Raw genomic sequence first — 13,643 nt, 5'->3', positions numbered from 1 at the left:
TTCAAGACGCCCGAGACACAGCAACCCTCCTACAAACCTTGGGCCTACCACAGGTCCCACACACCCAAGAGAGACCTCAAGACCTTACCCCCCAAAACCGCAACTGGGACCCGGCACGAATTCCCACATTCGTACCCAGAAATACTACACCGGACTCTTACGCCTTGATTACTACTTAAAACAAAGGGTACAAGCATTCTCACTCACTTGCACGGCACCAAGACCGCCCTGGAGGGCCTGATGCTCTTGGATGTTCCGTTGGACTGCCACCCATCTGTTGTACCCCGGTTATTTGACTCATAGACCACACAAGTTATCCCAGATTGCAGGCCCTTAATACCAAGTCACGAAGCGGCAAACCCGACAACCTATGGGCCCCAATCCCGCAGACAATTATCATTTACTCCCGGACAGCATCATATCTGAAACGCACCGTGGCCACAACTCGCCACAACGAAGACCCACTCCACCCAGCTTGGGGCACGTCCTAGACTCCCCTACCGTGGAAGCGACCCACACTCGCTGATCAGGTTATGGTGCTTACGCACGCTTAAACCGGGACTCAAAAGTCTGTTTAATTGTTTTATATGTTTTACCGCTCCCCTTGCACACACCATGTTAGCGACAGCATCAGGCATTGGTACAGAAACGCAGACCCTCCCCTAAAATATTACGCCCATCCTGCTAGGCCTTGGCATGACCCGAGACGTACATATCTGTCTTAAGCAATGGGCAGATAAATAGGCCACTAACTTGCAAGGCCAAAATTAGTGCAACAACGCTACAAAGACGGCGAGAGGGGGACACAAGCCAGGAATAGAGTGGCGAACACAAGAGGGTAATAGTTCTCAAGCTATAACCACTCTCTGTTCCCTATGGCCGGACCCGAGTTAGCTCCACTTGCTTACAGCCGTTACATTTCTATAGATGACACTAATACATACTAGACCCTGCATACCACGACAAAAAGCTTGTTCCCAGACCTAGCACGGCTACTTAAGTGGCGGGCCCGAATCCTGCCAGCACTGGATATAGAGGGGAGAACCCTCCACACGACCTCATATGGGGAGTCTCAACATAATCTGCTCCCACGATAACCTAACACCCAGCCCCAGAGAGCTAAGGCATATCCCACTTAGACTAAACACCCGTACATACCCATTATAGCACCGACCCGTTCCTGTAAAGCTAATTACGCAGACACTTACCAATAGAGTTTAACCTTGACAATGTGTGACTAACAGCTGACAGTCCCGCATCCCCTGGTTCGTAGAGGGGATAACGGTAAAACGACGATTGCCCGATCCTTATAACACAAGCACAGACAGCTCAAACTCACTTAACAACGTGTACCTACTCTCTACCAGTGTCGTATCCCACCCTTGGCACTATGATTGCCGATATATGACTGGCGCCGGCGCCTCCTATTATGGGCACTGATAGTCTGAACAGGCTTAATAACACCTGACTAAACATTATCGGATTTCTATTTTATAATACACCAGAGGTTAAGAGTTCATTGCCTACTCCTCCTATCCTTAGCGCAGACAGACCTCGCATATCCTATAAACTGAAAATGTATGACTAATCTCTACCAGTTCTAAAACTTGTATCTTGCAATGTGCTAACAGCAATGCGACTCTTATCTACCCCTACTAACATACGCACAGACAGAATAATCTTGATTTCTAACCACATACTCACAGACCCACACTTTGCATATCACATATGTTTTACAAGATATAAAAATGTGCAGATATATTGCTTGCCATGTTTGAAAATGTTTGTTTGAATATGCGTGAAGTTGCTGTTGTGGCAACGCACGTACGTTGTTAAAGCATGCACAACAAAAATAAAGAATTTAAAAAAAAAAAAAAAAATAATTGCTTTAAAATTATTAATATTTTAGACTCTAGAGAACAGTCCAGGGACATTTTAGGAACCAAACCTTTGTGCAAGCTCAAATATATATATATATGTATATATATATATATATATATATATATATATATATATATATATATATATATATATATATATATATATATATATTTTTTTTATTAAATAAGAGACTTTATTTGGTGGCAGATGTACATTAGACATATCAACTGACAAATTCTGTATTACCAAGTTATGAATCACACATGATGTTCCACAAAGGAATGACAAATGAACAAGCTTATAAAATATCATTCCTAAAACACATTCTTACACATTTCCTGGCCATTGTGTGGTTTTGGCAAAACAGCTTAGCAAACGATAGTTGTGGAATAAACTGCCCATGGGCTTGATAATTTGCAAGATTAACAACTAATGGCAATAATATGACAATTCAAATCCATAGACCACACACAAAAGCATAACTCTGAAACAGGAAGTACATGCAAGCAGCACATACAATAGTCCAATGTACAATGCTGCATAATACAATGGGCCAACATATACAGCAGATTGTCAAGGACATTCCTTACATAATTTCCCGATAGGTTACAAAATAATATTTACTCTATTTCGTACTTTCAGTACAGCCTAGTTTATTATTATTATTATCTGTACAGCATCAGCATACTATGGAGAACAGTAGAGTAGGTGGAGTAACAACAAATAATTGTAACAAGATACGTTGGACCTTCAGGAAGAGAAAGTGGCGAGGATCCTGTTCAAATGAGCTTATATTATGAAAGGTAATAAGTGAATAAGTGAAATTCACTGAGACATGTAGACACCACTTAAAGGACCACTCTAGTGCCAGGAAAGCCTACTCGTTTTCCTGGCACTAGAGTGCCCTGAGGGTGCCCCCACCCTCAGGGACCCCCTCCCGCCCAGCTCTGGAAAGGGGAAAAGGGTTAAAACTTACCTTTTTCCAGCGCTGGGCGGGGAGCTCTCCTCCTCCTCTCCGCCTCCGTTCCTCCCCGTCGGCTGAATGCGCACGCGCGGCAAGAGCTGCGCGCGCATTCAGCCGGTCACATAGGAAAGCATTCATAATGCTTTCCTATGGACGCTTGCGTGCTCTCACTGTGATTTTCACAGTGAGAATCACGCAAGCGCCTCTAGTGGCTGTCAGTGAGACAGCCACTAGAGGATTAGGGGGAAGGCTTAACTAATTGATAAACATAGCAGTTTCTCTGAAACTGCTATGTTTATAAAACAATTGGTTAACCCTAGCTGGACCTGGCACCCAGACCACTTCATTAAGCTGAAGTGGTCTGGGTGCCTAGAGTGGTCCTTTAAGGACATCCTCAAATAACCTGTTAGATAAATTTCAAAGACCCGTTTTCTAGAGGACCTCCAATTTGCTATGATTATTTGTTTTATATTTTGCTCTTTTACATATTTCATGGCAGTCATTGAATGTTTTTTTTCTTTCACATAAGAAAAGCATAGCCTCAACAAATTGATTAAGCAAATATGGAAAAAAGGGAGGCACAGGTAGTGTCAGGATAATGGCAAATACAAAAAATAACACACAGAAATTGTAAAATGTAACTAACCCATATGGAGTTTAAAAAAAAACAAAAAAAAAAACACACCACTATGGGCAGCCAGTTCACTTCATATTAAAGAAACACTCCACTACACAATTATCAAAAAATAAATAAAACATTTTTAAAAATCTTTAGTAGATATATCCAAAAAGAAAACTTTTTCATTGGAGTTATTATCTAACACACTTTCTGTGCTGTCCAATCACAGACTTCCCAGTACAGCTCAATAGGAAGTCTTTGCAAGGCAGGTGCACTGGTTGCTGCCTCTTGAGTTCAGCTCAAAAAGGAAACCAAACCAGGAAGTAACATTACATGTTGTCTGATTGACAGCCAGGGGGTGTAACCAGTACCAAAAAAAACCCAAAACATTTCTATTGAAATCTGCACTTTCAAAAATTGGGGAAAAAAAATAGAACACTTTTCACACAAAGATTTCCTGTAAGCATAAGTTGTTTAGGAGTCTTAAGTGTCCCTTTAATGTAGTCTGGGTGCCATTTGCCCATCCAACCATATATTAGCTGTGCAGCTGAAAACACTTGTGAAAACACTGTGTAAATGCTTTAATTGCAGTGTGAATCTGCCTCTATAGTAGAATAACTTAGGAGAAATAGTGGAATAAATTCTATTTCTATGAGGCCATCTGATCGGTGGATAGCTGCATTTTGCTGCACATGCACCCAAGCCTCCCAATGCTTTCCTATGGGATTGGCTGAGATCACCGATCTTGCTGATCTCAGCCAGAGATGTGGGACCAGCCATTGAGAGAAACATGGCATGGGAAATAAGGCAATCTTGAGGGGTAAAAAACTATGGTAATCTATACAGCATAGCACCCTCTGCCAACCTTACAGTGTAAAAAATTATAGCCAGCTATACTTACCAGTGTGGTAAACTAACAATTCAGGCTCATTGAGACTTGTAAACCGTAAGAGTGCTGACTAACATGGAGGGAACTGCAATGTGATAGAGGTAACAAAACAATTAATCATCAGGTTTACCCAAAATCCACAGCAGATCTCATAATTCCTTAAAGGGATTCTCCAGTGCGAGGAAAACATTTGTAGTGCCCTTCTCCTCCCACCCCCCAATCCAAAAATTGCTGAAGGGGTTAAAACCCATTCAGTGACTTACCGGAGTCTAGCGCCAGGTCAGGCTCCGCCTACTCTCCTGACGTCGGTGGGGGAGACCTAATGCACATTCAATGCTTTCCTATGGGGATTTCGGCAACGCTGGAGGTGCACAAAAGGCGTGAGGACGTCCAGCGTCGCTTAAAACACTTTTCGTGTTCTATGAATACGGAAGTCCCTCTAGTGGCTGTCTAATAGACAGCCACTAGAGGAGAACTTAACCCTGCAATGTAAATATTGCAGTTGCAGGGTTAAGGGTAGTGGGAGTTGGCACCCAGACCACTCCAATGGGCAGAGGTTGTCTGGGTGCCTGGAGTATCCCTTTAAGATTCGATAGAATACCCGCTGATGTTGGGTTTTAATGCTAAACTATATTATAACATATTGGCTACCAAGAAGAAGCTCCTTTTGTGAGTTGCTCATCGGTTTGCCTAGAGCTCTGCCTGCCTACAATAATTTACATGACTGACCCAGATACATGGATATAGGTGCTGCGCAAACTTATATGGAAGGTGACAATATTGAGGGACCACAATTTCATGACAATGACGAATAACATGCTGACATGTCAAAAAATATTTTCTAAAGGCTGTTAGATTGCAGCTACAGAACCAGAAAGGATTGGCAAAAATGTTTTAAATTTTTGTGAAGAAATGTTCATCCACTGTTCTTGTGGAAACCCAGTATGTCTGCAATGTTTAAGGATACCAGTTTGACACCTCTGATGTAAGTGTACCCCCTGGTGTAGATTTCTTATTCAGATAGGCCTTCTGCTCCAATAACTTGTATGCCACACTTTACAGTTTGGTACATACACGTGAGCCAAGATTAATTGGAGCATTTCCCTCTTGTAATGCTGAGGAAGAAGCAGTGGAGATTAAGTGGTCTGAGTGCCTCCAGCGTCCCTTTAATAACACAAATAACTTATGTAAAATAAGTGTGTTTTTTTTTTTTTCCAGAGAGTTCTTTTTAAAACCACTGTACTGAAACACATGAAGATTAGGCAGGAGACAAGATATCCTTACTGCCAATTTGATTCTCAGAAGACAAACAATGACTGGAGTGAGTAGTCAGGTTATCAGCACCTGCATCTGTGGTGTAATTACATAAACCTGTTTCTTGCACTCGTTTTCCATCTGTGAGTATGTCCAGTGAGCTGACGTTGAACACAAAAAAAAACCAAACACAAATATTTAAAAATAGCAAAAACAAAAATAGCCATCTCAAAATCTTTGACCTGCGATGAAGAAGATAAAATAATGGTAGTAACCATGCCTAGCGGGTAAGCCTGTTTTTCTTTATCTCTCTCTGCATTCTAATTTAATACGGTGACTATGTAGAGGTGAGCGTGGTCAAAGCCAATTTTTTGTTTTCTGAGCAGCATGTTGTGTTGATAAAGTACTTAACACCAAGGAATGTTAAACATCACTTACAGGTATGGAGTTGACTTTGTAAATGTCTATTTTTATGGCCTATGCCCTAGAACAAGCAGTTTATGGAAGGTTGCTTAGAAATATCAATTACCGAACCAGTTTTTAAAGCGCCAAAACACTTTCACGCTCTGCTACTAACTTAAATACAACTGACCTTTGTGCTGCTAAGTTGCTTTCAAAGAGACACAGCGCTATAATTACATTGCTTCCTTGTAGGTACACGTCTTCCAATTCACTATAGATGCTACACCACAACAGCAATGCTACTGCTGGCAGGAACATGCAGGGAGCTGTGCCTAAGCAATTAATGTTTAGCACAGCTTACTAGCTGCTCATGTTGAAAGATGTGTGACATAATACCCTGCAGTGTAAGATACGCAGAAAAAAATGCGAATTACTTCATAAAGTACAGCTTCGTGCAACTACTCTCTCGCCAATACACACCATGAATGAGACGGTCCATTGAGAACGGTGAACAAACAGAGAAAAGGATTTCAAATAAAGAGATGGGTAAGGGAATGGGGGCAAAGGGATCTGGGCCTGGAATTGTCACAGAGCACTATTCTCTAACAAGTCAAACGGTTAAACATGTTGCTTCCTCTCTGAGGCAGCGTATAACATAGCAAGTGACATGGGATTAGGTAGCATTTAGCACATACACCATTGCATTTACCGTCCATATGAACACATCTACACTCCATTATGTAAAACACAAAAAGGTAAAAGTGCACACAGAAAGATGGAGGTAGTTACCGGTATTATAATATAATGGTTGGTAACTGATAATAAATATCCCCTCCTTTTATACGAAGAATATATTCAGTATTGTGTAGAAAAATATGCCTATACAAAAAATATAAACACAGAACAAAACCATAGTGTAATCTGTATATAATTCACAATAAAGCAGGAATTTTGATCTGAAATCACTCACTTTTCTGAGCCGTTTAGAAGTAGGCTCGAAACATATACAGCTTTTATGTCACTTAATAGAACAGATTTTCTCCTCCCTTCAAGCGAGTTCTCCAATTGTTGAAATAACCCTCTAGTGGAAAGTTGGAGTCAGGAGTATCAGAATATATAAAAGATTTATTTTCCATAAAACAAAACAAAAAAATTGCACGCGTTTCAACCATCTGCTACTGGTCTTCCTCAGGTGCTGTTCAACATTACAATGGACAATGCCGTTTATATGGGGAATAACATGGAAGCTTAATCACATCATTTTCTACACATGTAGCACAAATTTACACTCATTTCCTTATATGGTCCGGACTCCATTATGTGCAAAATGTGAATAAAAACCTTTTGCTCCTGGCTTAGAGGAAAATACAACATATTGTCCTTTTTGCCATCCAGCTTTGCACCCTATTACAAGAAAACTTTACTCATTCGCCATCATCCAGTGAAACATGGACTCTGGGTCTCTGGCTTTAATTGCTTTGCATTACAGGAGTTAATATAATTATTTGAATTTGTTTGTATATTGGTCTGTGAATTGTAATTTAAGAAACATAAGTACAAAATAACTGGGGTTATTTAGCAATTCAGGAAAAGGTGGTCTAGGAAACTCCTTATTTTAGCCCAAATTAGCTACATGGAAAAGAAAATCTCCAGGTTCGCTTTTTTTTTAATTGTGTAATATTTTTATCCTATTTAGTTCCATTCTTGCAATTTCAAGTGTATCAAATAATCTCATATAGCTACTGTATTCTAACATTTGCAGTTGATGTTACATAGGAATAATCCAATATTTTGCTTGTCTAGAATATGAAATGGCTGTGCAAGTTATAATATATATATAGATCGTAGTAATACAAACATTATATTCCAGGCAGGGGTGACCTAACGTTAGCTTTAAAGATGAACTCACTTCAGAGGAAAAAAAAAAAATTCTTCAAGTATCTTTCCTCATCCCTATTTGAAATATGTATTTATTTTAAAAACCTCTAAAAACTAAATGTACACTGAATAAAATTATAAACGCAACACTAGTTTTTGCCCCCACTTTTTCTATGTACACAAAAGGCCTATTTCTCAAATATTGTTCACAAGTCTGTCTAAATCTGCGTTAGCGAGCACGTCTCCTTTGCTGAGATAGTCCATCCACCTCACAGCTGCACATTTTAGAGTGGCCTTTTATTGTGGCCTGCCTAAGGCACAGCTGTGCAATATCAGCATCTTGATATGCCACACCTGTGAGGTGGATGGATTAATTCGGCAAAGGAGAAGTGCTCACTAACACAGATTTAGACAGACTTGTGAAAAATATTTGAGAGAAATGGGCCTTTTGTGTACATAGAAAAAGTCTTAGATGTTTGAGTTCAGCTCATGAAAAATGGGGACAAAAACAAGTGTTGCTTTTATAGTTTTGTTCAGTGTAGATATCCACACCTTTATCCTGTAACTGGGTGTCTCCCATCTTATATCACTGTCAATATTATAAGATCTGTGCTTTGCACCTGGCAGTCCGTTTACAGAGAAAAGGAGAATTCAAACAATATTTCTAGTTTTCCTTGTCACTTGCAATGTTTGCCTTGTCAGAAATGCATTAGAATGTACCATAATTGGCTAAACCTTTTATATAAATGTAAAAGAAAATCAGAGCACCAAATGAGAAAAAATAACCTGAAATAATAGGTACTTTATTCAATGGTGTAAAATCCCCTGAAGTGGAAGTTCCCCTCCAATCCCCCCTCAAAATATGCTGCTTTCTCAAAATGAAGTTTCTTTGATTTAAAAAATAAATCTATCTTCAAACTCCAGTATACAGAAGCAAGGGGACGTAGATTGAACATTATAATGTAATTTCCGTCTAAGGGGTGATTATATCTCCTGTTTTGTCTTGGAAGAGAACAGTTTGTGTTGTGAAACATTCAATGAGAAGACATATGTTAGGCGGTTACACCCATCTTACCACTTCCTTTTCATCAGTAAGCTCCCAAAACATTACTGCACACACTGTACACTTCACACAGAAGCCCAACTCATGGTGAAAGAGGAAATGTGAATTTAATGCCAAATGACACTTTGTCAATTCACAAACATACACATGCTCTATAAAATTTATCCATGGACTTATAACTTAAAAGGTCACACACCAAGGAGCCCAAGTGCAAGAATACATCTCTTCCCACGAAACACAATTTTTTATTTTAAATATTTTCGTGGTTTTGTTTGGTTTGAGGGAGCAGATGTACCTCATCTCCACCCATTTAACTAACATTTCCCGGAGAATGATGAGGAGCAGCTAGAGAAAGAATGGACAGCAATTTCAATTACATTCATGAAACACACAAATGGACATACTTGACAGTTAATAAAAACTACCAGGTGGCACGCGTGCGTGTTTTTAATTAGAAATAAGTCAACTAAACTACACATCCTATTTATTCCCAATGAAAATAACAGAAGGGACAGGACTGCCCGAGAGAACAGCAGGCAGCACAGTAGAAGCTGGAAAGCCTTGGCATTTGCAGCAAAAGTATTACTTTTAAAATGGGGTAAAAATAAACAGATGATCGGGCACACAATAAAATTGGCACGGAAGCTTTATTCCTATTGAGCTTTTCCTAGCTTAAAGGGACACTATGGTCATCAGTGCAACTACATGTATTCCTGACCCTATAGAGTTAACACAACCATCTAGCCCCCCTGGGCCCCTCATGCCTCCATAAATATAGTAAAAAATCTTACTGTATTCAAGCCAGAAGCTGTAAATCTGCATGCTGTTAGACTCAGGAAAAACAAGCAGTCTGCTGACATGTGAGCCTGATCCGATCACAGTGCTTCCCCATAGGATTGACTGAGACTGACAAAGAGGCAGATCAGGGGCAAAGCCAGCATTCAAACACAGCCCTGGCCAATCAGCATCTCATCATAGAGATGAATTGAATCAATGAATCTCTATGAGGAAAGTTCAATGTCTGCATGCAGTGGGAGGAGTTACTGAATCACAGGATGCTGTGCACAGTGCTGCCCTGTGCTCTGCTGACAGCAGATCTGAGTGGATGGAGGCATATCATGCCTCCATCAACTCAGAAGTCCCTCTGGTTCACTCTGAGTGACTGCAACTGGAGGTGTTCCTAGCTTTCAATGTAAACACTGTATTTTCTCAGAAAATACAGTGTTTACATGAGAAAGGCTGCAGGGAACTATAGTTCTCACCTGAACAACCTCATAAAGCTGAAGTTGTTCAGGTGACTATAGTGTCCCTTTAAGAAAGCATATCTAATGAGCTGAAACATTGATGCTAAACACTCAGTAATTGAGATAAAGTGGTCTGGGTGACTATAGTGTTCCTTTAAATTTATTTTGTGTGTCAGGGCAAGTAGGTTTGGTTACCACTTTAATAGCGTGGTCAAGTATTTTTTTTTTTTTTTTTTTTTTTTATACTGGTTTTCTTTTACATTTCTACACCCATGATGTCCCAGAATAATCTAGTCCTGAGTTTGCACATATAGCAACAACAAATCTGTAGCTGTGCTGTAGGGGGTGTTTCTATCAGATAAATAATTTTTTCTTGACATTATTGCAGAACTTGTAGCTTGCCGTGATCTGAATTAAACTAAGCTGATAAACAAGTTCGCAAGAAAGGGCACGTTAAAAACTCACTTTCAGATTGTAAACAGGCTCTACAAACCTTCTCTATCAGTGTGTCAGGATCTACTGGCACTATAGAAATAAATGAATGATTTAGTAATTATACTGAACTTAGAAAAAAAATTATATCCACAATGAAAAAAACAGGCGTATCTTTTTAATCATTTACTAGGGAAAATGGCATTCAAATGCTTAAATGGAAACTCCACTAGCCGAATATAAAATAAATAAAAATCACTGTTTGGTAGATATACACCAAATGGAATCTATTGAATTATGCATCTTTTCATTGAGGGCAAATCTAAAGACTGTCTGCAAAACCTGCCGATCTCTCTTCTGCAGCCTTTGAAAACCTTCCCTTTCTAACACTGACCATTCACAGACCTTCCAAGGCAGGTGATGTGTGCAATTGCGGCCACTTGAGTTTAGGGTCACTGAGCTTACCAAACCAGAAAGTAACAGAACCTGCTGAACAGCATATATTTGCGCATTTTTTATTTTTCACCCTGCGTTCTAATGAATTGTAATAATGATTTATTTTTTTACCTTTCTATCTCACCCATTTGGTATATCATTAAGAAACCTATGTGTATATAACTAATAGAAATTTCACACAAAATATCAAGCCAACAGTCAGCTACATTCCGTGTCTACTAAAAAGGATGACCACGCTACCCAACATTTCAGATTGACAAAGTAAAATAAATTTAATTTTAGTAGTGTGGCACCAAAATAATGACACTTGAGAGGTATGGCAGACTAGATACTGTCAGTTACATTTAACTGATCATTTTAATATTGGCTAATAAATAATTTATAATTAAATACAAGACTAACAATGAAAATGCTATATCTAAACAAAGACCATAAAAAGTAGCTTTACAGAATATTTTCATGTTTAACAGAAGCTGAGCAAAGAATGGAACAGCAAAGTTTCAGCTATACATTTGAGCCTCCCTCAAGCCACTGGTACAGTGAGAATGTTATGGCTTGAAATAGGCTCAAATGTAGAGCCAAAATATTGGCACTTCTAATAAAAGTCTGCTTTGAATAACATGCGTTTTCCCAGACACCTTTTTGCTCTGCTGTATGGATGGGAGGTTTAACTACGCCAGTCTGTAGGACACAAAAGTAAAATTCCCACTATAATTTAAACATGTGCAGTTGCTCAATTGCTGTTTCTGTTACAGAAGCTGAAGATATAAAAAACTGTAACTAAGAGGGAGAATCAGTATCACCTAGACGGACAGATTACCTGTTCTTTTTCCAGCATGTCCGATTTACGTAATATTTTCATTGCATATACATGTCCAGTGTCTTTCTTTTGAACCAGTCTGACCTACAATAAAGAAAGGAGATAAAGGAACCATTACGTGTAAGGAAGTAGACTGCAGGCCATTAACAGACATGAAACAGATTGAGCAATTCACAACATTTCTGAGGTTTAAACGTTACCGGTCATTTCTTTGCAGTTTCTAATTTCTTCACCCTAGTTAATGTTACCAAATCGCTTACTAGGGTTAGTAGTGTAACCAAGGCAAGCAAAAAAAATGCACTTACCTGGCATCACCCTATGATGCCCCAGGCATGCTCACGTGTGTTTGGGAACATAGAAAATTGCCATAAGTGCACAGGCATCTGGTCATTGCTTCCATGGTACCATATGTGCACAAGCAAACAAAATACCATAAAAATTGGAAACTTTTAGCAACAACTCTTTAAAGGGACATTCATTTGGCAAACGCGACCAAAAGTAATATTCACAGATATTTTGCATGGGAGGTTCAGATTTGCGCAGTTTGCCATCGTTCCAAACTGGCACTCTATGCGTAATATGTATTGTATGAAAATTAAAGCAATGGCTTCCCTGACCTATTATTGTTCGTATTTACTATACATTGAAATTATTTAGCAGGGCTTTACAATTACTTTTGCATGTATCTTGTGTGAAGCACCAGCCACTGGTTTAATAATTGGCATTACATGGTAAAAAATGTTTTGGGTTTGTTAAGGGTTTTCACATCATCCATTTATCACTTTTGCGCTACAACAGTGTTTCTAAGTTGAGTAAAATAACATTGAAAATTATTTTATTTAACTTTATTTTTCTTTATGTGCTTAAGTATTCAAACTGCATGAGTTAAATCAAAGAAAGAAAATACTTAAAATTTAGAATGCGGACAAACAAGTTACATAATCGATTATCAAATGTGAATCCATTAAAGAAAAAATGTGCATATTTTGGAATAAATCACTTTGACAGTCTGCTTTCTATATGTGATAGATGGTTTCTACAGTTTAGAAATTATTTTCTTGCACTCTTTCACAAAGATAGTACAGATAACAGCAAGCCACCAGTACAGTGCAAGAAACAAATAATAAAAAACTGCAATAAAAAGGTGCTAGACTTAAAGATATCTGATCCCAATCAGTCTGCACAAAATCAACTAATCCTGTATATTGAGAGAATCCATGCTGAGTGGCATATATACATACACACTGATTTATTCATATTCTTTACATTTTCCTTTTACATAGACCCCAAAAAAAAAAAAAAAGTGCTTTTTGCAAGTTATAAACCAATGTTAGTGCCCCCGATATAATAACTCTTTTGTTGAGTGCAGATTCTCCCTCTTATTATACATGCTTAGCACTATGCCCCAAGTCAAAAGCTCTCTAGCAAAGGATGCCAAGGCACATGCATACGTGTCTGCACCTCTGTGAGGCTAGTACGCAGCTAGAGCTTGAAGTAATAGATGTAATAAAAATGCTAAATATCTGCTCATCTGTACATTTACCGACTCCCTTTATTAATCATATTAGAAGTCACCACGTAACTTTCATATATAAATGTATACAACTATCCCTTTAAAATTCACTAAATAAAACATGAAATGTGAATTTTAATGACTGCTTGCATCAGTAAAATTATGAAAAGGATTCACTTATGATCATTAATTTGGCACCACTGAGCCCACATTGACTTCAAGGGATAC

The 13,643-nt window shown here is 38.8% G+C and overlaps 1 protein-coding gene across 1 annotated transcript in view; it reads right to left on the bottom strand.

Moving 5' to 3' along the window:
• The window catches only part of LOC134607876 (serine/threonine-protein kinase 38), a 61,347-nt gene that overhangs the window by 28,143 nt on the left and 19,561 nt on the right, over positions 1-13,643 (bottom strand). The window contains exon 5 of the mRNA XM_063450458.1: positions 11,903-11,986. Coding sequence (XP_063306528.1) covers positions 11,903-11,986 — 84 coding nt within the window. The remainder of the gene's footprint in view (positions 1-11,902; positions 11,987-13,643) is intronic.

Source organism: Pelobates fuscus, chromosome 1 (assembly GCF_036172605.1).
Source record: "Pelobates fuscus isolate aPelFus1 chromosome 1, aPelFus1.pri, whole genome shotgun sequence".
NCBI lineage: Eukaryota > Metazoa > Chordata > Amphibia > Anura > Pelobatidae > Pelobates > Pelobates fuscus.
Note: the sequence above shows the minus strand (reverse complement) of the source record. Positions and strands in the feature narration are given on the sequence as shown.